At 43.9% G+C, this 27,105-nt stretch overlaps 1 protein-coding gene and 1 pseudogene across 1 annotated transcript in view; both read right to left on the bottom strand.

Moving 5' to 3' along the window:
- Positions 1-3,275: 3,275 nt before the first annotated feature.
- On the bottom strand, positions 3,276-3,893 carry LOC102967085 (annotated as a pseudogene).
- Positions 3,894-5,780: 1,887 nt separating this feature from the next.
- LOC102967365 (aryl hydrocarbon receptor-like) overlaps positions 5,781-27,105 on the bottom strand; it is a 55,508-nt gene continuing 34,183 nt past the window's right edge. Inside the window, exons 4-10 of the mRNA XM_007075716.3 lie at positions 24,039-24,165; positions 21,035-21,177; positions 20,210-20,412; positions 19,206-19,315; positions 18,913-19,054; positions 7,802-9,545; positions 5,781-6,764 (exon numbers count right to left, since the gene is read on the bottom strand). Of these exons, the coding sequence (XP_007075778.2) occupies positions 6,684-6,764; positions 7,802-9,545; positions 18,913-19,054; positions 19,206-19,315; positions 20,210-20,412; positions 21,035-21,177; positions 24,039-24,165 (2,550 nt within the window). The 3' untranslated portion in view covers positions 5,781-6,683. The remainder of the gene's footprint in view (positions 6,765-7,801; positions 9,546-18,912; positions 19,055-19,205; positions 19,316-20,209; positions 20,413-21,034; positions 21,178-24,038; positions 24,166-27,105) is intronic.

The raw sequence follows: 27,105 nt of genomic DNA, 5'->3' as shown, positions 1-27,105 counted from the left end.
TCACTATATATATATATATATATATATATATATATATATATATATGCATGCCACATCCTCTTTATCCATTCAGCAGTTTATGGACATTTGGACAATGTATTCAGCATTTTTGTATCCTTTGGATAAATACCCAGTAGTTCTTTGCAGGTGACTCTAACATGTCTGTCACCTTGTGTTGGCATCTATTGATTATCTTTTTTCATTCATGTTGGGCTCTCCTTGGTTCTTGGTATGACAATTTATTTTCAACTGAAACTTGGATATTTGGGGTATTATGTTATGAGACTCTGGATCTTAATTTAGATCTTCTATTTTAGCTGGCTTCTCCTGACACTGCTCTAGCAGGGGAAGTGGGAAAACTGCCTTGTTACAGCCAGGTGGGTGTAGAGGTCTAGGTTCCACACTTGGCCACCACTGACACTGAGGAAGAGGTTCTTGCTGTCAGGGCAAGGATGAGAGTTCTGGCTCCCCTCAAAGCCTCTACTAATACCTCTGGCTGAGTGGGGTTGGAGTGGCTTGTCACTGCTCCCCATCTGGTCTCCACTGACACTGCTGGGTCTTGGGTCTTGTTAGTGCCCACTGGAGCAAAAGTCCTGGCTCCCTACTTGGTATTCTGTGACTGCACCCTGGCGGAGGGTTTGTACTGCCTGGAGACGGTGAAAGTCTTGTTCTTTGCTCATATGATTGACTATGGGTCACAGTATTTTCTGTGGTGTTTGGGTGGAGTACAGAAATCATATCTAAAGGTTTTCTGTTTTGCTAGGTGGTCCCCCTTCTTGTTACTTGATTAGAGAGAGCCAGTTTTTATTGGACCTCTCTTAGTCGTGCTCATTGGTGTTTTCAGTTGGCTTCTTCAGCTCCAAGTCTGGGATACATTAAACAAACAAACAAACAAACAAACAAAAACAATAAAACCCAACCCAACCAACAACCAAACAAAACAGGTAACTCAGTGCTGTGTTATCCCTTGGGGTCTAATGTTTCTAGTTGTTCTGTCTTATTCTCTCCACTTCAGCCTTTTTAAAAATGTGTGTCTTATACATAATGTTTAGGGCTTTCAGTTGTACTTAGTAAAAGAATAAGGGGAAAAGTCAACGTTTTCCTGGGGGTAGAATTCTTTTTTTAAAATGGAAAAAATATATGCCTTGCCATGAATAGATAAGCAAGACCTCCTAAATAATGTAAAAATAAAATAATGCTGTTCCATCTAGGTACTATTACTGGGAAAGTACCCAGCTGAGCCCTAGTTTCTGCTTACAAGAATAGATGTTTATGGCATTACGGACTTCACAGAACCACACTGGGGGATTATCCTGGATATTAACAAGACCCCCTACATCACATCCTGAGGATCCCACACTTTGGGAAGTGCCATTTTATGTAACTGGTCCCTTTCACAATAGAAGCATAGGGAGAATTTTAAAAAGTATTTTTAATGTTATGGAGCATCATACATACCCACGAATAATAAAAGGACACCCATGAGCCCACCACTGGTGAGAGAAACAGAACGTTACCAATATTGGGAACACCCTGCTCGCCCCTCCCAATCACATCCTATTTTTTGCTTTTTGTTTTCACCCCCTGCCCCCACAGTTTTGATATTTAGGCTTTATCATTCTTTAATACATGTGTGTGTATTGTTAATAAAATAGTTTCATTTTAATTATTTTAAACTTTATATAAATGGTATCATACTATGTGTATTCTTCTACAATTTACATGTTTTATCTGACATTATGTCTTGAAATTCACCCATGTTAATGCATGCATTAGTTTCCATTGATGAATGCAGTATCCCATCATATGGCTATTACAGAATTTGCTTGCCTTGTTGGTGTCTCAAGGATTTTGCAGCCACCACAATATCTGTAAATATCTCACAATATATCTGTGCAATCATTTATCTTCTTTTGTGTATCTAGGAAGAGTAGTGTGCACTTGTTCAACTTCACCGATAATTATTTTGCAAATTTGAATTCTTTTCCAAATTTATAACAATGTAAACTCTCACCAGTAGAGTCTAATATATTCCACCCCTTTGGGTTCATCCTCTTTTCAGCTCTCTGTACTTCCTCGACCTGGGCAGTGGAATTACTGGATCATAGGGTAGATCTATTTTTAATTTTTTTGAGGAATCTCCACACTGTTTTCCACAGTGGCTGCACTGGTTTGCATTCCCAGCTGCTGTTGGAAATCATAAACAGAAAACCCAACTCTGTTTACCAACAAGGGTTTCCTTTTCTCCATATCCTGGCCAACATCCTTATTTCTTGTCTTTTTGATTCTAGCCATTCTGACTGGCGTGAGGTGATATCTAGTTGTGGTTTTGATTTGCATTTCCCTGATGACGAGTGACGTTGATCATCTTTTCATGTGTCTGTTAGTCATCTGTATGTCTTCTTTGGAGAAAAGTCTGTCCAGGTCCTCTGCCCATTTCTAAATTGGATTTTTTTTGGTGGTGAATTGTATGGAGTTCTTTATATATTTTGGATATTAACCTCTTATTGGCGATATCATTTGCAACTATCTTCTTCCATTCAGTAGGTTGCCTTTTGTTGATAGTTTTTTCTTCTGTGCAAAAGCTTTTAATTTTGGTGTAGTCCCAATAGTTTGTTTTTATTTGTCTTTCCATTTCAAGTGGCATATTTTATGAATAAAGGTTACTAATTTTTAATGTATTTAAAAAGTATTTACCAATTCTTTCCTTTTTTTTTGTTTTTGCTTTTGCTCTTTATGTCTTGTTTAAGAAATTCTTTCCTATCCTGAGGTCATAAATATAATCTCTTATAGTTTTTTCTAAAATGCTGAAACTTTTGGGTTGCCTGGGTGGCTCAAGTGGTTACGTGTCCAACTTCAGCTCAGGTCATGATCTCGTGGTTCGTGAGTTCAAGCCCTGCTTCCGGCTCTGTGCTGACAGCTCTGAGCCTGGAGCCTGCTTTGGATTCAGTGTCTCCCTCTTTCTCTGTCCCTCCCCCCATATGTTAGTGCTCTCTTTCTCTCTCTCAAAAGTAAATGCCTAAAAAAATAAATAAAATGCTGAAACTTTTGCTTTTCCTAATGATCTGCTCCATTTAGACTTTATTAATTATCTGCTCCATAAGACTAAGACCCGATTTTATTATCTTCCATATGGATAACCAATCATTTTAGCTCCATTGCTGAATGACCTATCTGTCCACTATAGCTTTTTTTTTTTTTTTCCCTGCAAAAAGCTTTATTGTTTTATTGCTTCCATTTGGTCTGTGACTTGGTAGAGCATTCCAGGGTGGTTAAAAAAATTGCCTAGTAGTTGCATAGAGAAGCTCAAGCAGAAGCCCTGGCACCAGAGGATTACCAGAGGGGCCCCTCAAAGGCGGTGGGGCTCCAGAGGCTGCTAGTCATGCTTGATGGTGAGACTTTTGAAGGGATCCTTGCCCAACCCAGCCTGGGGCCAGCCAGCCTGCTAGAAGTGAGTCAGGTGGTCTCCATCCTCTTGATAAGTTTTACCTCCTCATTCAGGAAGTGGCTTTCCAGGAAGTCACAGAGACAGGGGTCTGCGTGGGCAGAATCCAGGGGATGCAGACCCAAAAGGGCCTGGTTCAGGTTCTTCTCCAGAGCCAGGGCAGCTTCCATGGTATCCAGGGTTTTACTCCACTCATCTTGGGACAGCTCATATGTCCTAGAAGAGGATGCAGCTGCCATGCTGGTTTTGCATCTTCCAGAGATGCTCAGTGTCTTTGGGCTTCTCCTCAGCCAACTTGCAGAAGTGGCCCATGCCCTCCAGAGCCATGTCTTCATAGTAGAAATAGAAGCCTAGAGAGAGATAGGTACTGGAGGGCCACAGATGCATGTTGGTGAGGTGGTTGACACCCCACCATGGGGGAATAATTCTGACAAACCTAGGAGCTCATGGTTTATTGGTAATAAGGAGCTAGCTCAAAGTAGGGTGCTGACTGGTCCTGAAGGCAGAGAGTGCTGAGAAGATGGCTCTGAAGGTTGCCACTGGAAAAAAGTTTGGAGGATGAGTGGAGACTGGAAGAAGGGGAGTTCCTGGGTCTGCTCCATCCAAATACTGTTGAAGCAGGAGTCAGATCTGTGAGACTTCCAGGTACACTAGAATAAACCAGTTCTATTCAGAACTGTAGTTCTGATCCCTTCTGGCATATGAGTTCCTGGATGTGTGGTCTATTTCTGGGCTCCTAATCTGTTTCTCTGCTCTGTGTGACTGCGCACCGATACCATCGTCTCTTCATTGTTGTGCTTTATGAAAGCCTTGACAGGCAATATGGCAACTATAGCCTTTTGTTCTTCTTTATGACTAGATATCTTGATTAATCTTGGTCCTTCATCTGCCTTATACATTTTAAAGATTTTTAAAGTTTATTTTTATTTATTTTGAGAGAGAGCTAAAGAGCAAGCAGGGGAGGGGCAGAGACAGAGAGAGACAGAGAAAGAGAGAATCCCAAGCAGGCTCGGTGGTGTCAACGCAGAGCCCAATGTGGGCCTTGAAGTCACAGACCATGAGATCATGACCTGAGCCGAAGTCAAGAGTCAGATGCTTAACCAACTGAGCCACCGAGGCACCCCTGCCTTATATATTTTTGCATCAATTTTTCAAGTTTTATGAGAAACCTGGCAAGTTTGACTGGAATTGCACTGAGTCCTTAGGCCAACTATAAATACCAATACTTTGTGATATTGGGTTTTCCAGTCAGAGCTGGGTGAGAGCTGCCCTGGGCTTTCGTAGGCCTTCATGCTTAGAGTTGGGTCTGTCTAGACTCCAGCCCCTGTGTTACTGTGTTTCCTGTGGCCACCTGTGGGCCTAGCTCAGCTGCAGGAATCAGAGATCATTAGATGGCAAAGACAGAGAGCCCACCAAGCCTTCAGAAGATTCATGAATTGCCTATGTACCGAAAGCCTCTCCACCCATGGTACAGTCACCTCTCCTCTGCTGAGTAGCAACTCGGGAATGAGAGATGATCCCAGGTCCAGTGCTGTGCTCTGGGCCTCCCAAATCTACCTGGGAAATCCCAGAAACCCCAGGCATCCCCATCCTCCCTGTGTTCTTCTTCCATGATTAGTTCACACAAAGGCACATGATTCATCTTAGGTTAGTAAAAGTTATTGCTGGGAACTTCTGGGGAAATTTTACCTGTTCTTGAAAGAGAGGCACAGAAAGGAAGGACAGACTCCTGTGTGGCACATTGTGGCTGTGGTTTGGGCTCTGGAACTGCCACATGTCCAGAGTGAAGCAAACACACTACACAGGGAAACACCAAGAACCAGAGAGAAACATCAGCAACACTGGAGTATCCCAAAGACTCTCTTCTGCACTGGGCTTCTATCTGGGGAGCAACCCCTGATCTGTTTAAATCAGACAGAATTGGACTTTCTGTTTATGCCTTCAATAGCATCTTCTCTGATAATCCCTGAAGAGAACCCTAAATTCCCTCTAGGAAACTCCCTACCCCACTGTCAACCCATGTGCTTGGCAGGACCCCTCCCCCAGCTCCTAGAGTGGTTTCCATGACCTTGGCTAATGAGGGGGCATATTCCTGATCCGTGAAGGTCCTGGACGGGAACCTAGTGCAGCCCCTCCCTGTCTGAACTTACAAACTCTGCAGCAGTGGAGGCCCCTCTGGTCATTTTTATGCCAGAGTCTCTGGGCCTTCCCTTGAGTTGTAATGGAAGAAGCTCCCTTGGTTCCTTGAGCTGGTTGGAGCCCTGTACCCTAGAGGGTAGTGTGTGCCACACCCCACAAAAGAGTGAACCAGTATAGCCAGCCCCTCTGGCCACTCCTGACTACTTGTTTATTACCATTCATTAAGCACCCACTGTGTGCCTGGTTCTGGGTGACAGTGGTGAACAAGTCCAATGGCGGTTGTACTTGATGATGTTTCGTCCATTCAGCTCCTGAACAATGAGTTCTGTGGTTGAAGCCTCACAAGTCAGTGGAAGTGCTACTGTGAGTCTTGACCGTTCTGAGTCCTTTATGGCAGGAGAAGTAGTGGCCGCCAGTGTTTCTGTTTGCTCTGCTGGGAGACTGAGGTCCATGCACTCTGTGCCTCAAAGGTGCACCACTGTCTGGATCTTCCATCTACAGCGTCCCCATGCCTTCCTCTCAGGCAGGACACGATTCTTTCTGCACATGGGCTCCACAGAGGACCCTCTTCTCCCGTGTCCTAGATACTGGGTGAAGGCCAAACCCTTTTCAGGGGTCTAGGCCAAAGGGCTCACATCCCTTCTCCACGTGTGGCTCTCAGCATGTCATTGTGCTGTAAGAACCATGTGTCTGGGTGGCCCTGATTGTAAATAGGTTGTCTGATGCTGAGCCTCAGCTCTGAGCTTGGAAATGTCATTGTGAAGGCAAATGTTGGAATGTGTCTAGGGGGTTGGATGCCCATTATGTCTCTTTCCTATGAACATTTTTGTGGATCAAAAGTTACTTTTCTAACAAGGATGAGAATTCTGTGTGTGTCTTGAGTATAAAGTGCACAGAATGAAATGAGGAAAAAAAGCCCCACATATCTTTGGGATACAGAGAATAAGGTTTCAGATATGTGTAATTACACATAGAAAACAGTTAACTATTGACCCAGAAATATGAAAATTTAAGATACTTCAATTCAAGGGAAAATGTTAATAGTTAAGGCTCCAAATCACGTTCACAGACAGGGGCGAAGAGCACGATATGGCCTAAGTCAGAATTTGGAGGAAAACGTGCTTCCTTTGAGGCTTGCAATCCCAGGTGCTCTGGTGCTGTGCACTTTGTTTTGATAACACTGCCATGGGAAAATGAGAAACATTTAGAACAGTTAGAACAAAATTATAGAACACGAGGGTTAATCCAAGGACCCTAAAATTGATACTTGATTACAAAAGATGTAAATTTGAGGCTTTAATTAGGAATTATTTTGGTTTCAGATATAAGTCTAACAAATTTGGTCTTTTGATTTTCTAACTTATGGCAGATGGAAAATAAAAAATTGAAAAGGGGTGTGAGCTGAAGGAGCACGAAGACCCCAGAAATGAGAGGTGGCAGAGTGACACGAGACTGGGCAGAATATCCAGAGAAGTGAGGGGAGCTCCTACTGAAGTCCTATGAGGCTACCTGGGGTTCAGGGACACCACATTCCTTCTTAGCCCTAAGGGCATCCCTGTATCACCAGAAAGGCACATCTGCTCCTCTGTGTGAGGCAGAGGGGCCACAACACCGCTGGTGTGACTTCCATCCAAAGCTGCTTTGGGGGGTGTATGCTACAGTTATTTGAAGAATCTGTGTGTGGAGGTCCTGCTTCCCTGGTAGCACCAGACGATGAATAGCACTCCTGTGGTAACCTGCTTTTGGGTATTGGAAATGGTGCCAGGAGGGGAGCACAGCAGAAAAGGGCATCGAATTCAAAATTCTTACAACCAACCCAACTCTGGGTGTCCAAAACTGGGCTAAATTACATGCAGGTGTCCAGGTGGCTCATTGATGGCCCAAGAGACACCAGAGTGGGAGCAGACTACAGCTGGAGGGCCTACCAGGTCATAACCAGGCTACTCCCAGGGGTAAAGCTGCTCCTGCCACCATCACTGGCCTCAGTTGACCAACACTGACAGTGACCTGCTATGTTTGCAGAATCCCTCCATGTGTGCCTGCTCTGCCGCCTCACAGCAATGCTGTGCCTAGGCCCAGGTGGGCTGGGGGATCTTCCAACAATACTGGCTAGCTGGGCTGATGCCTCCTCATATTCAGATCTGCCAGCAGCTCTGCACTTGGAGCACCCCTTCCTGCTACCCCCAAATTCCCATGGTCCTGCTTGCCAACACCTACCTGGAGCTGGAGGTCATGGCTGCCCTGCGTAGACGTAGATGGGCAGGCAGGGTCAGGATGGCAGGGAGGCAGAACAGGGCTGGACTGCACCTGGGATTTCACCACAGCACCTGGGGCTAGGATGACCGGTCTGTCCTTGCTCCGCCTTGTGGGTTCAGCTGGGCTCTTGCATTGGCTGCTGCCTATACCTGGGGAGCTGCTTTTGGAGGACAGGAAGGGGCTCAGCTGCAGGGTGGGGGGAATGGCATCTCTTGAGCAGCCACCCAGGTGCTGGACACTTGGAAATCTTTCTCTCACTGGCCCGTATGCCTCCTGGGTCTGCAGCCACTGCTGCTGCTTGGCAGCTGGGCAGGGGCAGTCCATGCTGCAAGAGTCCTGCATAGCCAAGGGTCTGTTCAGGAGCTCCTGGGAAGGACAGGCAGGGCTCCCCGAGAGCTGGCTCACCACCAAGGAGTGGGGTGGGTGCTCTTGACTCCCAAGTGTGTCCTTTGGGGTACCTAGTGCCCCCTGCACAGATGGGGGCAAACCACAGCACAATTCAGGAGGAATGTCACTGGCTGGCCCTGCCCATGGAGGGCATGAGTTGGCCATGGTTGACCTCAGGTGGTAGAAGGGGTCAGGCTGGGCCTGCCTTGCCTCCACTTCCACAGGGACCATTACTGGCTGGCCTTGGATGGGGGAATCCCAAATGCTCTCCGAGGGATGGGTGCCCCAGGAGGTAGGGTCTGAGGAGATGAAGGGCCCTTGACACTGACCACTGTGTGAGGCTGTCCAGAGCATAGGTTCTTTGCAAAAATCAAGAAAACCAGGGTCTGGCTGATCCAGGTGTCCAGGGACAACATTTTCTCCTAAAGGGAGCAAAGATGTGTGGTTTGGCTGAAACACCTGAGCAGGCTGTCTGGGGCTGGAGGCCTCGGGGAGGGGGCTGAAGTCAAATATTGTTGGTTTCTGGCATATCCCAAAATTTAAAGGTTCTGCCTGGGTGTGCTGAGGCTGCCACTGTGGAGGGCTCTGGAATGTAGGGCCAGTGGTGAAAAAATGCTGGGTGTGTGTGTGAAAGCAGCTGGGCACTGTGCCCATGTTCTGAGGTGGAGTTACTTCCCCAGTTAGCTGGCCCGAGCCCAGAGAAGGCTGTGGCTTTAGGGTCTGTGGAACAGTTGTGCTGGCTGGTGGGGGCAATGCCACATTTCCACTGTCATGAAAAAGTACTTCCTTTTCCCTGTGGGAGCCCCCTCCCTGACTGGAGGGCAGTGGGTGGAAGTTCTGAGACCCTGCAGGGCCTGAGTCAGCCCTGAGAAGGCTCTCTTCCCACAAACACTGCTTGAGGTCAGTGACCCCCAGGTGCTGGAGAGTGGAGCAGAGATCAGGCTGTTCTTCTGTGTCCTTCTCCAGCAGGGTCTCAATGAGGGACAGGAAGGAGTGGTCTTCCTCCTTCTCTTTCTCTTCCTTGTCCTCATGTCTGCCATTGGACCCCTGCCTCTCCAAGGGTGAGCCTTGGGTGGTTGGGACCACGCAGGACAAATACATGGATTCATCTTGCCGCATCATGGCTCCCAGAAGAGAGCCTGGGTGCACAGGGCCCTGACCAGTGGGGGTGCCCTTCCTTGCCCGGATCCTCTTCCTGGCTGGGAGGGAAGTCAGAGGGCTCAGGGGGCTGCTATCATACAGGATGGCTTCCCCTGTGGTGAAGGTGAACGGCAGTTGCAGGGCCCTCTTGCGCAGGTGATCTTCCCCCTCTGCATTCCTATGGTTAACGAAACAAAAGACCACATCTGAAAATTGATATAAGAATGAAAACGGGGCTCTCCTGGTCAGGGGACAATAGTGGCCAAGTAACTGAGCAAGGGGCAGGACATCATCTGTTCTGGCTTGTCCATACAAGGGAGAAGCCACAATATCGAACTTGCTCCTCTCTTACATTCTTGGTAAGCACTTTCTGTCTTGGATTCTGAAGTAGTCTGAGGAAACTGCTTATTTGTGGGAGTAGTCCAAAAATCCATGTAGAAATTCCCTAAACTTTTAAGTTTACTTTGAAAAGAATAAGTCATTATGCAAATATGACATACACATCTGTTTTTCATTGGGAAAAATAGTTTTCTCTTCCTTCCTCCTCTCCCTTCCAAAAGACTCATGGGATATGGCTGCTATAGGGCTGCCCCAACAGTCATGTAACATCATGCTTAGCAAAGTGAAAAACCTTCAGCTGGGCTGACTCCATTTGATTTGTAGCTCTACAAAGGATAACTGACCTAAAAGGAGTGCCTTTGGCACAAGCTGACCAGGATGCTATGGGCATAGGAAACCCCATCACTGGAGGGGCCTTTAGAGAAGCCGGTATCTCACCTGAAGATCTCTGGTCATAGCTTTTGTCTTTAAGTCTACTTTGCATGAACACAGCCATTCTTGCTTTCTTGTGCTCACTGTTTTTATTACATATGTTTTATTTTACATCTGATTCCTTCCAACTTATTTGTGACACTATTTAAAAACATATCTCTTGTAGAAGACATATAGTTGAGTGCACTTTCTAAAATGCATTTTGATAATCTGTGTGTTTTAATTGGAGTGTTTTATCCATTAACATTTAATGGAATTATTGACATATCTGGATTGGGGTCTTTTATATTACTATTTACTTTCTTTTTGTCCCTTCTTCCCCTACCCCCATCCACCCCTTTCCTGCCTAGATATATTACTTTTTTAAGAAATCAATTTTCATTTATATAATGGATTTTGGCTCTATCTTTTGCATTATATTTTTAATGGCTTCTAGAATTTATGAAATACGCCTTCAACATTTCACTGTCTACTTACAATTAGTACTGTGTCACTTACATAAAACATGCACCTTTCCATGGTATAGTCCATGTGCTTCTAAAACCAATCTTTTATGCTAGTGATGTCACATATATGGCATCTACATATGTTATAAATCACATATTATATTCTATTTTTGGCTGTAAGCAGTTGTATGTATTCTTTAAAAAGTAAAAAAAATAATATTTAATATTTATCCACATGTTTACCATTCTCATCCTCTCCACTCCTTTTTTTGAGGTTTAAGGTCTTAGTGGATATTATTTCCCTTCAGCCTGACATATTTCCTTTAGCATTTATTAAACTGTAGGTCTACTGGCAATAAATTGTTAGGTTTTTTTTTTTGGTGCTGTTGTTTAATAGAAATGTCTTTTTTTGCTATTATTTTTGAAGGATATGTTCACTGGTCACAGAATACAGAGTTGACAAATTTTAAAAGGATTTCATAGATATTGTTCTAATGTCTTCTGATCACCATTGTTTCTGGTGAGAAGTCCACAATAATTTGAATCATTGTTTCTTATATGTAATGTCCTTTTTATCTTAAATTGCCTTTAAAGTTTTCTCTTTATCTTTGGTGTTCAACATCTGACAAGACTATGCCTTGGTGTGGTTTTCTTTGTATTTATCCTGATTGGAATTCACTGAGGTTCTTGAATCTGCAGTTACAATTTTCATCAAATTGGGGAAGTTTTTGGTCATTATTTCTTCAAACATATGGACACATGCTTGCACACACACACACACACACACACACACAGATGGATGGACAGATAGACAGATATAGATATATTGCCCACTCTGTTCTTTTTCAGCATTCCATTTACCTACATGTTAGACCTTTTGATACTGTCCCATAGATCCCTCAGGCTGTTTATTTCTTTTTTCAATCTTTTTTCCCCTCTTTGTTCTATTGATTGGATGATTGTATTCATTTAGCTTCAGGTCATAAACTCTCCTGTCATCTCCAATCTGTTGTTAAATCCACCCTGTGAGCTTTCTATTTTAGATACTATCTCAAATTTTCTGTTTCTTATAAAAAAAAAAATACATGGAAGCCCCAAAGAAAATGAAAACACAACAGTCCAAAACCTTTGGGATGCAGCAAAGGCAGCCCTAAGAGGGAAGTATATTGCAATACAGGTCTACCTCAAGATGCAAGAAAAGTCTCAAATACAAAACCTAACCTTACACCTTAAGGAGCTAGCAAAGGAACAGCAAATAAAGCCTAAAGTCATCAGAAAAAGGAAATTAATAAAGATTGGAGCAGAAATAAACAATATAGAAACAATAACAAGTAGTAGAAAAGATCAATGAAATGAGCTGGATTTTTGAAAGAATTAATAAATTGATAACCTCCTAGCTAGACTTACCAAAAAGAAAAGAGAAAGGACCCAAATGAAGTCACAAATGAGGAGGAGAAATCACAAGGAACACCACAGAAATACAATTATAAGAGAATATTATAGGGACACCTGGGTGGTTCAGGCAGTTAAGCATCTGACTCTTGGTTTTAGCTCAGGTCATGATCTCATGGTTCGTGGGTTCAAGCCTCACACTGGGCTCTGTGCTGACAGTACAGAGCCTGCTTTGGAGTCTCTGTCTCCCTCTCTCTCTGCCCCTACCCTGCATGCTCTCTCTCTCTCAAAAATCTTTTAAGAAGAGAATATTATGAAAAATTATATGCCAACAAACTGAGCAATCTGGAAAGAATGGATAAATTCCTAGAGACGTGTGAACTACCAAAACTGAAATAAGAAGAAATAGAAAACTTGAACAGACTCATAACCAGCAAAGAAATTGAATCAGTAATGAAAAAATCTCCCAACAAAAGTCCAGGGCCAGATGGTTTCAGAGGGGAATTCTACCAAACATTTAAAGAAGAATTAATACCTATTCTTCTCAAACTGTTCAAGAAAGAAAGAAAGAAAGAGAAGGAAAACTTCCAGACTCATTCCACAAGGCCAGCATTACCTTGATTCCAAAACCAGACAAAGACCCCACTAAAAAAGAGAATTACGGGGGCGCCTGGGTGGCGCAGTCGGTTAAGCGTCCGACTTCAGCCAGGTCACGATCTCGCGGTCCGTGAGTTCGAGCCCCGCGTCGGGCTCTGGGCTGATGGCTCGGAGCCTGGAGCCTGTTTCCGATTCTGTGTCTCCCTCTCTCTCTGCCCCTCCCCCGTTCATGCTCTGTGTCTCTCTGTCCCAAAAATAAATAAAAAACGTTGAAAAAAAAAATTAAAAAAAAAAAAAAGAGAATTACAGGTCAATATTCCTGATGAACATGGATGCAAAAATTCTCAACAAGATACTAGCAAATTGAATCCAACAGTACATTAAAATAGTCATTCACCATGATCAAGTGGGATTTATTCCTGGGCTGCAGTGTGGTTCAATATTCACAAATCAATCAATGTGATATACCACATTAATAAAAGAAAGGATAAGAACCATATGATCCTCTCAATAGATGTGGCAAAAACATTTGACAAAATAAAGCATCCATTCTTGATAAAAACTCTCAACAAAGTAGGTACAGAAGGAACATACCTCAACATCATAAAGCCATATATGAAAGACTCACAGCTAATATAATCCTCAATGGGGAAAAAAATGAGAGCTTTTCCTCACAGAAAAAGGAACAGTCCTTTTTCCTCAGGAACAGGACAGCGATGTCCACTCTCACCATTAATATTTAACATATAGTACTGACGGTCTTGGCCTCAGTAACCAGACAATAAAAATAAATGAAAGGCACCCAAGTCAGCAAGGCAGAAATCAGACTTTCACTATTTTCAGACGACATGATACTCTATGTAGAAAACCCCAAAGACTCCACACAAAAAAATTGCTAGAACTGAAACATGCATCTAGCAAAGTCATAGGATATAAAATCAATGTACAGAAATCTGTTGCATTTCTATACACCAATAATGAAGCATCAGAAAAAGATATCAAGAAATTAATCCTATTTATAACTGTACCAAAACCAATAAGATATCTAGTAATAAAACTAACCAAAGAGGTAAAAGATCTGTACTCTGAAAACTATAGAACACTTATGAAAAAAAATTGAGGACACAAAGAAATAGGAAGACATTCCATGCTCATGGATTGGAAGAACAAATATTGTTAAAATGTCTATACCACCCAAAGCAATCTACACATTTAATGCAATCCCTATTAAAATACCAACTGGGGCAACTGGGTGGCTCAGTCGGTTAAGCATCCGACTTCATCTCGGGTCATGATCTCACAGTTTGTGGATTTGAGCCCTGCGTAGGGCTCTGTGCTGACAGCTCAGAGCATGGAGCCCGCTTCAGATTCTGTGTCTCCCTCTCTCTCTCTGGCCTCCCCCACTTGCACCTTCTCTCTCTCTCAAAAAATAAACAATAAAATAAAACAAAATAAAATACCAACAGCATTTTTCACAGTGCTAGTACAGACAATTCTAAAATTTGTATGGAACCACAAAAGACTCTGAATAGCCAAAGCAATCCTGGAAAAGAAAAACAAATTTGGAGGCATCATGATTCCAGACTTCAAGCTATATTACAAAGTTTAGCCATCAAGACAGTATGGTACTGGCACAAAAACAGAACACATAGAACAGAAGAGAAAACCCAGAAATGGATCCACAACTATATGGTAATCTTTGATAAAGCTGGAAAGAATATCCAATGGAAAAAAGACAGTCTCTTCAATGAATGGTGTTGGGAATCCTGGACAGCAACATGCAAAAGAATGAAACTGGACCACTTTCTTACACCAGACACAAAAAAGAAATTCAAAATGGATGAAAGATCTAAACGTTAGGATACCATCAAAATCCAAGAGAAGAGCACAGGGAGCAACCCCTTTGACCTCAGCCAGAGCAACTTCTTACTAGATATGGCTCTAGAGGCAAGGGAAACAAAAGCAAAAATAACTATTGGGACTTCATCAAGATAACAAGCTTCTGCACAGTGAAGGAAACAATCAACAAAATGAAAAAGCAGCCTACAGAATGGGAGAAGATATTTGCACATGACATATCTGATAAAGGGTCAGCATCCAAAATCTATAAAGAGCTTATCATACTCAACACCCAAAAAACAAATAATCCAGTGAAGAAATGGGCAGAAGGCATGAATAGACATTTCTCCAAAGAAGACATCCAGATAGCTAACAGACACATGAAAAGATGCTCTACATCACTCATCAGGGAAATAGGAATCAAAACCATGATGAGATACTACCTCACATCTGTCAGAATGGCTAAATTAATTAACACAGGAAACAACAAGTGTTGGTGATGATGCGGAGAAAGGGGAATTCTCTTACACTGGAATGCAAACAGATGCAGCCACTCTGGAAAACAGTATGGAGATTCCTCAGAATGTTAAAAATAGAACTTCCCTATACTCCAGCAATTGCACTGCTAGGTATTTACCCAAAGGACACAAAAATACTGATTTGAAGGGGCACATGCACCCCAATATGTATGGCAACATTATCAACAATAGCCAAACTATGAAAGGAGCCCAAGTGTGCACTGATTAACGGATGAAGAATACACACACACACACACACACACACACACACACACGGAATATTACTCTGCCATCAAGAAGAAAGAAATCTTGCCATTGGCAACAACATGGATGGAGGCAGAATGTATTATGTCAAGCAAAATAAGTCCATCAGAGAAAGACAAATACCATATGACTTCACTCATATGTGTAATTTAGAAAACAAAATGGATGAATAAATGCAAAGGGGAAAAAAGAGAAAGAGGGAAACAAACCAAAGGAGATTCTTTACAATAGAGAACAAAGAGGGTTGATGGAGGGAGGTGGGTAGGAGATGGGCTAAATGGGTGATGGGCATCACTTGTTGGGATAAGCACTGGGTGTTATATGTAAGTGATGAATCACTAAATTCTACTCCTGAAAACAACATTACACTATATGTTAACTAATGAGAATTTAAATAAAACTTTGGAGATGAAAAACATTTGTTTCTTATAGTTTCTATTTTTCTGCTCTGAATTCATCATAGCAGTCATCATAGGCATATTTTCTTTCATGTCCATAAGCATAATTATAATAGTTGCTATAAAATTCTTATCTAGTGTTTGGGCCTTCTTAGAGCTGGTCTCCAGTGACTGCCTTTAGTTTTGAAACTTTCTTTCCTGTTTCTTCATATATCTGGTAATTTTGGGTTGCATCCTCGACCAAACAACAAGTAAATTTGGATTTAATCCTGGACATTGTGATGATATACTGTAGATTCTTATTCTGTCACGTTCCCCCAAAGACCATTGACGTTTTTGCTTTGTTGAACTTGACCGAAAATGCAAATTCTGTTTCCCTTGTGATGGGCAACAGCTGGAATCTCTTTGGTTTCTTTAGGCCTCAGGTTGGCTATCCATCCCACACGTACATGGTTCAGGGGTGAGCGGATTTGGACTAAGTTTATTCACAGAATTTGAGGGCTCTTTCTCTTCAGCTCTCTCTCTAGAAGAGAGAAGTTAAAAACTAGAAATTATTATTTCATTTTGCAGCTGCTGCGGTCACTGCACTCTCTGTTGTCTAGTTCTCATGTCATCGAGACCATAAATTTTCTATTTGGGTGTTAACCTGCCGAGCCCAAGGGCAGTCTTCCTTCAGACTAAAAGCAGTAAAACCCAGGAAACTCACCCAGTGCCATTCCCTTCTTTCAAGTGTTGATCCTCCAGTGACTGGTTAGTTGTTGTTGTTTTATAATATTTTGTCCAGAAGTTTTAGTTATAGCTGTTACTATAGCTGTTACTTATGGGAGGGCTGATGCAAAAATTACCAGCAGCAGAACTGTTCCATGAAAGTTTCACAAAAAGAGAATCAAATGTGGATAAAGTTTCATTGTAAAAGGTATGAAGGTAAATACCTTTCATTGTAAAAAGGTATAATTTAACTTTCCCTATCCTTCAAATGGTTACTCTGTTGCCCCAACCTCACTTACTTTGTCCTGTTCTGTGGATTTAAAACACTTCTTATTTGAACAATTAATTTTTCATATGTTAACATAGTTTTGTTTCTTGACACCTTGCTTCTTCATTGCTCTATCTGGTGCTAGGACAATCTGTGCTAAAGTCGGTGTTGCAGTAAGACTGGCCAGAGAATAATTTGGTACAACCTTTCTTGAAAGCCATTTGATAATAGCATCAAGGGCCTTTGAAATGTTTTAACCCTTTGACCTAAACATTCCACTCCTGAGAATTCTCCTAAGGAAATCAGAATAGCAGCCAGATATTTATATACAAAAGTGTTCATCACAATGCCTTCATAATAATGGAAAAACCCCTCCCTAATTCCAATATTTAATAAAAGGGTATGATGTATCCAAAGAGGAGTATACTGTACTGTCATAAAGATATTTATGGATACTTTTGATATGAGAACTTGCTTTCAACTTATTCTTAGGTGGAAACACCAGAATATAAAACTATATATAGAATATAGTTTCAAGTATAAAACTTAAATATGAGCCAAAACATACCTGAAGGAAATACATCAATATATTGACAACAATGTCTCTTGAGTAGTAGGATAACAGCTGATTCTCATTTTACTTTTGCAATGTTTTTCATTTTCTAAATTTTCAAGAATGGGAATGTATTACTTTTATACTTAATGAAATCAACATTACTCAACAAAAGTACTGGGTTCTGAACATCTGGCTTAGTGACGCCAACGAGTAATAGAGCTGCTAAGAGCCATAGAAAATGCATACTGAAGCTCTCTTATTTTTGCAAGGCAGCAAACTGAGGCACATTTACGAGGTGCTTTATCTGAGATCAGGGTGAAATCAAGCTCAGAATCCAAGTGATTTGATGCAGTTCTATAATTTCCTGTGATCTAAGCATTATTCAGGAAAGCTGTAGGCTCAGAAAGCAGGAACGTTTTGTTATGTGTGGCATTATTTTGGCATTATTGGCTTTCTGGTCACTGTTCAAAATATGACACTAATTAGACCTGGGCCAGATAACTTATCTAGGCTCTTTCATCATTCCCTACATTTCCAATTGTGACCATCTATGTTATACAACCCAAATGGGGTCTGGCCATGTAAGTTCACATGCTGAAAGAGAACACTTCGTGGTCTTAACATGTTGGTAACAATTAGACTCCTCTTGTTTGTATGCATATTTCGGCTCACAAAGTATGCTGCAGGTAGACGAGAAAGTGGCCATGAAACCCGGGTCTTCTGGACGTGAGTGGCAGATTTGTGTTACCCAGAACGTGTACCCTACTGAAGAGAGCCTACAGAGTGATAGCTTTGATTCTCTTCTTCCCTAAAAACCACGTTACCAATGCAGAAAAGTGGCAAAAAAGTGGGGAAGTCAGGCTGAAGGAATGGCATTTCTGAGGAGAGACACATGGTCAGATTTTTGCAGAGTGCAATGGGGAGCAGTGACTTCCTTTGAATATAGCTGACGAAAGATTCTATGTTCAGAATTTGAACTCTGGGTAAATAGGAACCTGGGAATTCTCTGTAAGCAGTTTTCAGGGCCTTGATAATGAGCAACCATTTTGGTATAGGCCCAAGGAGCCACGAATATGAGAATCGGTGACCCAGGCAAATACGAGAATTTGACATAAAGCCCTGTTTGTGGTTCTTTTAGGGAAAAAAGGTGTGCATGTGCATGCTTGCACTAATTGTTCAGCAGAAGCAGGCGAGTCCATTACAAAGCCAAAGGCACACACGGACACTTGCGCTAGTCTCTTTCTCCTAGGCTCCGCCAGCCTCACTGGGAACAAGGCCGACTGAAGCCATGGAACTGAACCCATGTGCTCACAAAGCGCCTCCCCTCCCCCTTGTGGAGTGCTCCGCCTACCCTACTGTTGGCCGAGATTGAGGCCCACGGGAATTGAGCGTCCTGTCTACGGCCAAACAACTATAGATGAGCTGCAGCTTTACTTGGCCCCTGAAAGCTGGGTGGACTTCAGAGGCTGCCAACTCGAGGCTAGAGGAAACCTCGCTCCCAAGGCAGGGTTTCAGACCCTCCCTTCCGGTTCTCATTTGCATCGGGTCCTCTGCACAAGGATCTCGTTGTACCATACGGGCTTTTAGTTACGTCTTGTTGCACGATTACACTTACGTCGGGACCTTGCTTTTACGACAGGGTCCTCACAGGGGGACCTCAAGGACTTCATTTCTGTCGGGTTTCGCACTGCCGCTGGGCCCCAGCGGACGTCGCGCCCTCACTTACGACAGGTCCCTCCCCGCCCCCCCCCCCCAACCCCGGCCCCCGTCCCCCGGGGCCGCACTTACGTCAGGGCCCGCTGCCGGGCGACGATGCAGTCGGGCTGGCCGCCACGGAACACCAGGCGGGCGTTGGACTGCACCCACAGCCAGCCGGCCTGCTTGGTGAGCAGCCGGAACACCGTGAGGCCGCTCTCGCCCGTCCTCATCACTGCAGAGAGAGCCTGCGCTCGCATCGGAGCTCGGACGCGCACCTGCCCTCCCTCGGAGCCCTCTGCAGGAGGGGGGGCAGCAGGCGGGGGGAGGATTTGCCCCAGCCCCGCGGGGCGAGGTTGGGCCCTGAGGGCGCCTCCCGAACTCACTCCGCACGTGATTCTCGGCGCAGTGCATCATGTCGGCCGCGTGGATGAACTGGTAGCCCGATCCTTTCCTGCAGAGTTCGCTGTCGGTGTAACCCAGGACCACCTTGCCTCTGTGCAGAGGAGACACCGCACTCCTTTACGTTACGGCCTTGCTGTTCATCCCTCAAACCCCTAACAGTTCTCCGTTGCAGCCTTTTCTGCTTTGTGCCCACCCACTGAAGCGCCCAGGAGCGGTCTTCCCCAGGACACTCCAGGTCCGGCAAGGGTACCCCTCCTGCCACAGGGTTGGAGCAGGACCTTTAAGAGGCCTCCGCACTGACAGGATCGTCTCGGACACTTCTACCACACTTGTAATCCAAAATGCTGTTTAAGCCTGTGCTTACTTGCCTGCGCTGTGGAACAGGGGTCTGTCTGTACCTACAGTTACTCATGTGGGTGAACAAGTGAACTTTGGTTAAGGAGAAGTCCCACAGCTTGCATCAAAGGGTTCTGTGACTCCCCAGCATGCTAAGGACCAGTCTTTGAGTAAGAAATAAAACGTGCATATTATAGTTGTAACAACACATTGAATCACTTGCTTTCTAGAATGTGTTCTAAGGGGCATGTTAATTGATTTCCCCAAGAAAGGTTCAGTGGTCAAATAAAATTTGGGAAAAGTTGGGTCAAACCCAACTAAATTAGATTTTTTATAGTGGGACTTCTTGGGTGTTCACGACGATTAGTTACTAGAAGTCTTTAAGAGGGAGAAAAGTATCACTAAGGATTTGTTCTCTGCGTCACACTAACCTAAACCCCATATTCCCACATGGAAGGTTTGCTACACCGCCCCCATAAGCAGCATCTTTTAAACTAACATTACAGGACCTGTTTGGACAGGATTGGCTAATTGTTCTTGCCTTGCCTTTGGTTCTAGATTCAGGAGTTGGGCTAACTAGTAACTAGTAACTAGTGTCCAAGCACTCTTGGTTCCCTAGGAGTCACGATTTCTGGTCAGAGGGTTGTACCTGGAATCACAGGCTATAGGTGTGAAATCCAATTTGTGTTTTGTTTGGAAAAGAAATGTTTTGTTTTGGAGCTCCAGGATGGTGAGTGGCTGGCGAGGTGTTGCAATGGCAAACAGGGTGAGTTGAGGAGACATGAGGATGCCATCTTCTGATCTGTTGTTCTGCCCAGGGAGGAGTTTAAGATGGCCATGGAAATTCAGCTCCTAGAAAAAGCAGACCCCAAATGTAATGAGAAGACAGAAGAGGATGTGAAGTAGCTAAAACAGTTGATACAACTTTCCCTTTATGGAATTCAGAGGGTCCAGTATCCTCCTTGTAGTTGAACAGGTAGGACTCCTCAGTATAGGTGTGTGCAGGCTTGGAGCCTTCTCATTCTGCTCTGCCCATCTGGCCCTGATCATTTTTCATGGCTTCTCCATCCTCCCTTAGGTCCTTGACCCACACAGCCTTTTTCATAGAGCCACAGAGTTGATCGAGCTGTGAGAGGGTGTATGATTCCAGGAATTGATAGGCACTTTTAGCTGATTTGGGGGATGGTGAAGAAGGTGTATGTTAACATCCTGAGTTCACCAGGGATCTCCACTTAGGACTGTACTGTAGTTAACAGGTGTAACTAAATATCAAGTAAACATGTCCCATATCTTAACCAGGCAGAGGAAAGTTCAAAAGACAACCTGGGATTCTGAAATGGCAGTGAGCTGAAGGCCAGATGGCCCTTCCTGGGATGGTGAGGAAGCCTGGCTCACCCCTTGGGCAGTGTTCCATCTGAGCAGAGCCATGCTCTGTTGTAGGAAGTTCCTGAGCCTGTAAGGATAGCGTGATTACCAGAAACCCAGAAGAGTTGTCCAGCAGGCAGCGGAACCGACAGACAAAACTTCTTTCCAGATAGGAGGGGTCCTCCAAGGGCTGATGCTGCAGGCTGTCAGTGGGGGTGCCATTAAGTGAGAGACAGTTCTCTCCAGGCAGAGCTGGGAAGACAGAAAAGTGAGGAAGCTCTACTAGAACACTCTTCACCACAGAGCCAAAATATTTGTAGCTCTGAAAGAAGCTGGTGGGTGGAGAGAATGTGGGATCATAAGCCCTGTGGCCCAGTGAACCTTGGCCTTGCCTGACAGGATGACCTTGATTAGCCACTCAAGCTGGCTTTACAGTGTCATGAGGATCAAGTTAAAAATGAGATGATGTACATAACATACATATCCAGGAACCCTATTTGCTCTACTGTTGAAATACACCTTGGAACTAACCACTTCTCATCACTTATACCTCTATTGTGCTGGCCAGTCTCTCATCAGCTGGGCAGACCGTCTAGGCCGAGAACAGCACAGACCCTGAACCCAGACCTGTTGTATGAATCTGGGCAAGTTATTTAACAACTCTATTGGCCCAAATTCTCTTATCTCTCTTTAAAGAAAGTTGTTATGAGAACTACATTTATATATGTAAAGCACTTGGAATAGTGCCTGGCACATTGTAACCTTTATACATTGACTGTTACTCTCGTCATTTTTTTCTTGTTTTAACTTTGCCATAGCCTTCTAACTGGTGTCCCTGCTTCTCCCCCTGCCCCTATAGTCTGTTCTCCATTCAGTAGCCAGAGTAACTTTAAAATAAAGGTCAGATCATGTCAACTATCTGTTTAGAACTCTCCAGTGGCTTCCTACCTCAAAGTCTATAGTGGCCTGTACCCCTGCACCCCTTTCCCACTCAGTCACCTGCCAGTTTCCCTTTCACTCTCTGTCTGTGCCCTTCTCAGTGTCCTCCTTGCCATTCCTCATCTATGCCAAGTCCACTTCTGCCTCAGGGACTTTGCACCCATGCTATTTCTTGCACCTGCACTGCCCTCCTCCATTTATCCGTAAAAAAGGATGCCACTTTGACTCGTTTTGGAGTGCTGGTTTAGCTTGCTCTCTTCCCTGTCCTAGGGGTTTGTATCCTTTGCAAAGGATAATAAAGGAAAAAGCAAACTTTTGGGTTAAATACAAAAGTACCATTGAAGATTCATTATAAAGTCAAAGAGGCAAAAACCAAATTTGTTATCTTTTGCTATAATTCTCAACCTGACAAGTATGATTATAGTTGTGCTAATGGTTTTGCCTTTGTCACATGAAAATTGATTTGTCTGGACTTTATTCTTCTGCAGAAGAATAAAGTGTAGCAGTCTAGGGAGGAACAAAGGCAGGTTTATGATCTGATAAATTTTACTACTTTTGTAATCTTTAATAAAACCCCTAGCACATGGTACACCATCAATAAATGTTAGAACATATACACACATGTATAAAGCACACATCAAGTTGAATTTGGATTCGTTGGGTGGTCTTCAGATGTCTTTCTTCCATGTTTATAGCACTGCATTAAAATTTTGCTTGTATTTTGAAAAAATTACGCATATAGTTATAAATATATAGGTAGACTTCTATATGGTTTCTGCTACTACAGAGGCATAAGGGTATAAAAAGTATTTGAAAACATGAAATTAGATGCAAAATTCCAGGCTATCCATTGTTAGGGACATAATTCAAACTCGGCAGTGTCAGGCAGTGTACAAAAGTCTGAGCTTCACACTTATGTTCCCTTCTCTTTTGACCCTAGCCAGTCAACACGGACATGGGTGGAGACACAGAAACAGCCCGCACAGAGGTCCAAGCTCAATGCTGAGGACAAAGTTCCTCCCTTCAATGAGCTGATAATCTTATGGGAAAGAAAAAAAGTGAAGTCCTATTTTGTGATAAGTAACTTTACTCTGCTGGATTTATGGCTAGTTAAGACAGAATCTTGTGCCGAATGTCTGAAGTAGGAGCAGGCTTTGAAGAGAGATGGACTAAAATCACAGCAGCCAAAGCTGAGTTGAGTTAAAGCTGTATCTTACGAATTTACACAACCACATATTATAGTCAGCCTTGTAAGTTTATTCTTGCTTAATACTTTTGGTTATCTACCACAAAAAGGATGTCGTTAGTGTGCAAATATTGGCACATGGATTCACTTTTTTTTCCTAATTGAAGCCTCTGTTTGAGTATTTTATTTTTTTCTAACCATCCGTCACAACAAAGCACAGAAGAGCCTTTCTTTGCATCCTCTGTGGATGCATTAAGTGTACTCTAAATCCTTGGAGAGGGGTCCTGTATTGGATTTACAAAATGGCATTTACTTGTAAAGGACAGTATTGCCTTTTGCCTATGGTTTCCCACCAGTTGGCAGAGTAACACGTTATGGCCATAATGGCCACCTGACTTGTATACTCACTAGATACACAAATATGAGTCTGTACCAGCTTGATCATTGTTCAGAGGATGCACCTGCCTGGGCAAGTGGATATTTCCTCCAGCATGAGTCTTATCACTCACCAACTGGGTCCATCTGGGCAAGCATCACTCTCTTCATCTGAACATTCATTTGTTCAAGCAGCTAATGTTTACTTTGTCTCAGACACTGTTCCAGGCGCTGGGAATACATCAGTGAACAAGATCATCAAAAATCCCTCCCTGCATCCTACTGGTAGTAAAATCAACAGGTACTCATGCCTCATGCATAGTTTCCAGTTCCTAGGAGGATCAGATGAGGTCACAGATATGAGATGTAGAGTCCTGTGCCAACGCACACTACCTGATTCGTGATTGCAGTCCTTCCTCCTCTCTTTCCCTCATATTCGTGGGACTTAGTGAGGGCTCGATCAGTGCTTAATTAAATCTACGTCTGAGTGAGAAAGCCTGACTTCCTTATCTAATTTCTTCCTCATGGAAGAAACACATGTATACCGGGTTGAAACACATGTAGAGGATTGATTTTGCATTTGCCCTTTTCCCCCCAAGCCTTCCTGACTTACGGTGGTTGTCCTGCTCTCCCTCTCTGCTGATAGGTGCTGCATCTGGAGGCCAGAGAAATTGGCTCTGGAACATGGCTCTATCCTCCTTGTGGATCAGCTCGAACACACTCTGATAGATGACATCTGACTGCAAAGACCAAGGGGCAGTGTCACACTCCAGGGGATGCTTCTTTCCTTCCTGAGGCCAGGTATGACCTGTTCACCTCCAATGAACCTAAGTCATGTCTAGCACCTCTGATCCTTCCAGGCATCGTGTACTCACCTGTCTTTGTCCCTCCCCATCCTGGGTCTGGTTGGTGCACTGTTTCTGTTTTCCTTCTCTGGTTTTGTACAGCCATCTTATCAGGCTGCTGCTGTCCCCAGACCCCGAAAACATCCATGAGGTGGGCACTCCCATGGTGTTGGAGGCCATGTCTGTATCCTCTCTTGAAAGGGGTGGCAGTGCTTGGGGCCAAGGGAAGAATGACTGTCTAGCAGACAAGGCACAGGTCATTAGCAGGGAGATGTCTGAGGTGGGGACACCCTTTGGAAGCTACTGAATAGCCCTGGAGAGTTGGCTTAAAGTTCTGTGGAAGGAGAATGTTGAGCTCTTCTGGATAACAAAATTAAACTGGATTAGAACAAAAATCTCATTTCCAGGGAGAGCCAAGTTTGTCCTGTCATTTGTTGAAGGAGATGAGTGAATATAAATGCTAATGTATTTATACATTATATAATGTATTCACTCTAAAGAAATGGGCTCAGGGGCACTGCAGGCAGGGGGCTCAGTCGGTTGAGTGTCTGACTCTTGATTTCAGCTCAGGGCATGATCTCATAGTCGTGGGTTGGAGCCCCGTGCTGGGCTGAATGTGAAGCCTGCTTGGGATTCTCTCTCTTTCTCTACCCCTCCGCTGCTTGTTCGCTATCTCAAAATAACTAAGGAAACATAAAAAAAAAAAAAAAAAAAAAGGAAATGGGTTTGGCAATGTAGTGACTTGAATGTGAACAAAATTTAAGGTATCCTATCCCCATACAGATTTTGCAAATATTTTACACGTAAGGAGAATGTTAAATTGTTTTCAAGCCAGTTTGCCTTGAGAAATCTTACTGTATTCCTTGTAAATCAAGCAGGTTTAATTTTAAAAATGTAATAAGTCAGAGCGCCTGGGTGGCTCAGTCGGTTAAGCATCCAGCTTCAGCTCAGGTCATGATCTCATGGTTCATGGGTTTGAGCCCCATGTCGGGCTCTGTGCTGACAGCACTGAGCCTGGAGCCTGCTTCAGATTCTGTGTCTCTGTCTCTCTCTGCCCCTCTCCCACTCATTTTCTCTCTGTCTCTCTCTCTCTCTCTGACAAAAATAAACATTAAAAAAGTAAGAAAGGTAATGAGTGTCTCTACTGTTGCTTGTAGTGAATAATTTATTAAGTTATGTTTTATTTGAGTATAGTTTGGGATTATTCTTGATCTTCTGAGAGGAATTAAGTGCAGCTGAAAGTTTTCTGTCAGCAATAAAAAGTTTTTGTGGCCCAAATTCTACCCCAAATAAGTTATTCTTCTTCACTCTTCCCCTGCATCTCTGAACCCACACAAAGCATGATCTTTAGAAACCTGTTGTATATAACCATTTTCTGCACTAAATTCAGGGAAAATGAACTTTTCAGGAGCATATCCATCCCAGCACATGGCATGGTGATAAATATTTACAAGCGTCTGGTTTAGCTGATGAAAGGACAGAGACATTGTATGGGCCTCCAGGCTGGAAGGAGGTGAAGGGCCAATGGCATGAAGATTGGAGGGGAAATAACAGAGATGGCAGCATGGGGGCTGAGGCCAAGGGAGGTGGGCTTCCAGGGGACCACCAGGGCAAAACAGAACAGACAGCATGGAGGAATGCAACAGTGCTCTGACAGTGCCCAGCACCCGACACATCCGTGCTCCCTGCTTCTACCTGGTCGAACTCTAAAAGCCATACACAGCACTGGTGTGGGAGAGCTGTGCACAGAGGCAGAGGCCACAGGCAGTGACCCTGACTTCTCTCCTGTTCACCCACATTGCTGTCATTCTGTCTGCAGCTCTTTTCACTGCCCCTGGAGGTTCTGAACTGGAAAGGCATCACAGCAGGGCAGCCCTGCCTCCCCTAACCACACTGGACAGAGAAACCCATTGCATTTCTTGGATATGAAGGGCTTTAGCCAAGTTTATTTTTTTCTTTCTTTTGTAAAGTCTTCTTATAAGGGTCCCTATCTCTGAACCCTCCCTCACATCACATTTGTCCTCAGCAAGGGCAAGGAGGCAGAAAGTTCGATGCTGACAGTGTGGGTGTGGCAAGTGCTCAGGCCTCAGGTCTGTCTTTGACAAATAAAACTCCTTCTCAGATTCTCAGCTGAAAATCAGATACAGCGTAATGGTACTGACTGACATTTTTTCTAAAGGAAAGGTGAAAAGACCGTAAAACTTCTCAGCAAGTGTCTTTTCATCACAAGTGAGGCGTAAGTCCAGAGCTGGTGTGGGGTATGCTGCGCACATCCATGAGTGCAAGGTGGGCATGGGAATATGTGAGGAATGGAGATGGAGGGATTTTGAGTCTTCCTATTGCCTTGATTTCAGAAAACCTTCTGTTGCTATGGCATTTTATGAACCCCTTACACAGCATGGTATTCTTGGTGAGCAATGCACTTGCACAAGCATTGCTGTTTTTCAGTCTGCACGGCAGTTGTGTGGAGCATGGAATGTCTTCCCTCAGCATCAGCAATGAAAATGCCCTTCAGGTCTCCAGCTGCAGGGAGTATAACTGAGACACGTCCCAGCTGCTGCCCACTAAAATCCACTGTGGCGGCAACTGTAAGGCAGGCCTGCTCCTGGGAGATGGGACTTCTCTGATGGGCAACTTGGCCATGAGGGCTCCCCTTTGGCCTGTTCAGCTTCCTGAGAGCTGTACAGTTGGCTAACTCTCCTTGCCAGGGTCAGGTCAGAATTTTTAGGACATACAATTTTTACACCCTTGCAGGAACTTCAGAAAATGGGACAAACTAAATGCTGGGATGGCTCTTAGAGGCTGGAAAAAGCCAGTGGTCAGTGAGAGGGTAAT

Source organism: Panthera tigris, chromosome C2, assembly GCF_018350195.1.
Source record: "Panthera tigris isolate Pti1 chromosome C2, P.tigris_Pti1_mat1.1, whole genome shotgun sequence".
NCBI classification, from domain to species: domain Eukaryota; kingdom Metazoa; phylum Chordata; class Mammalia; order Carnivora; family Felidae; genus Panthera; species Panthera tigris.
The sequence above is the reverse complement of the archived record's forward strand: the minus strand, read 5'-3'. Positions and strand labels throughout refer to the sequence as shown.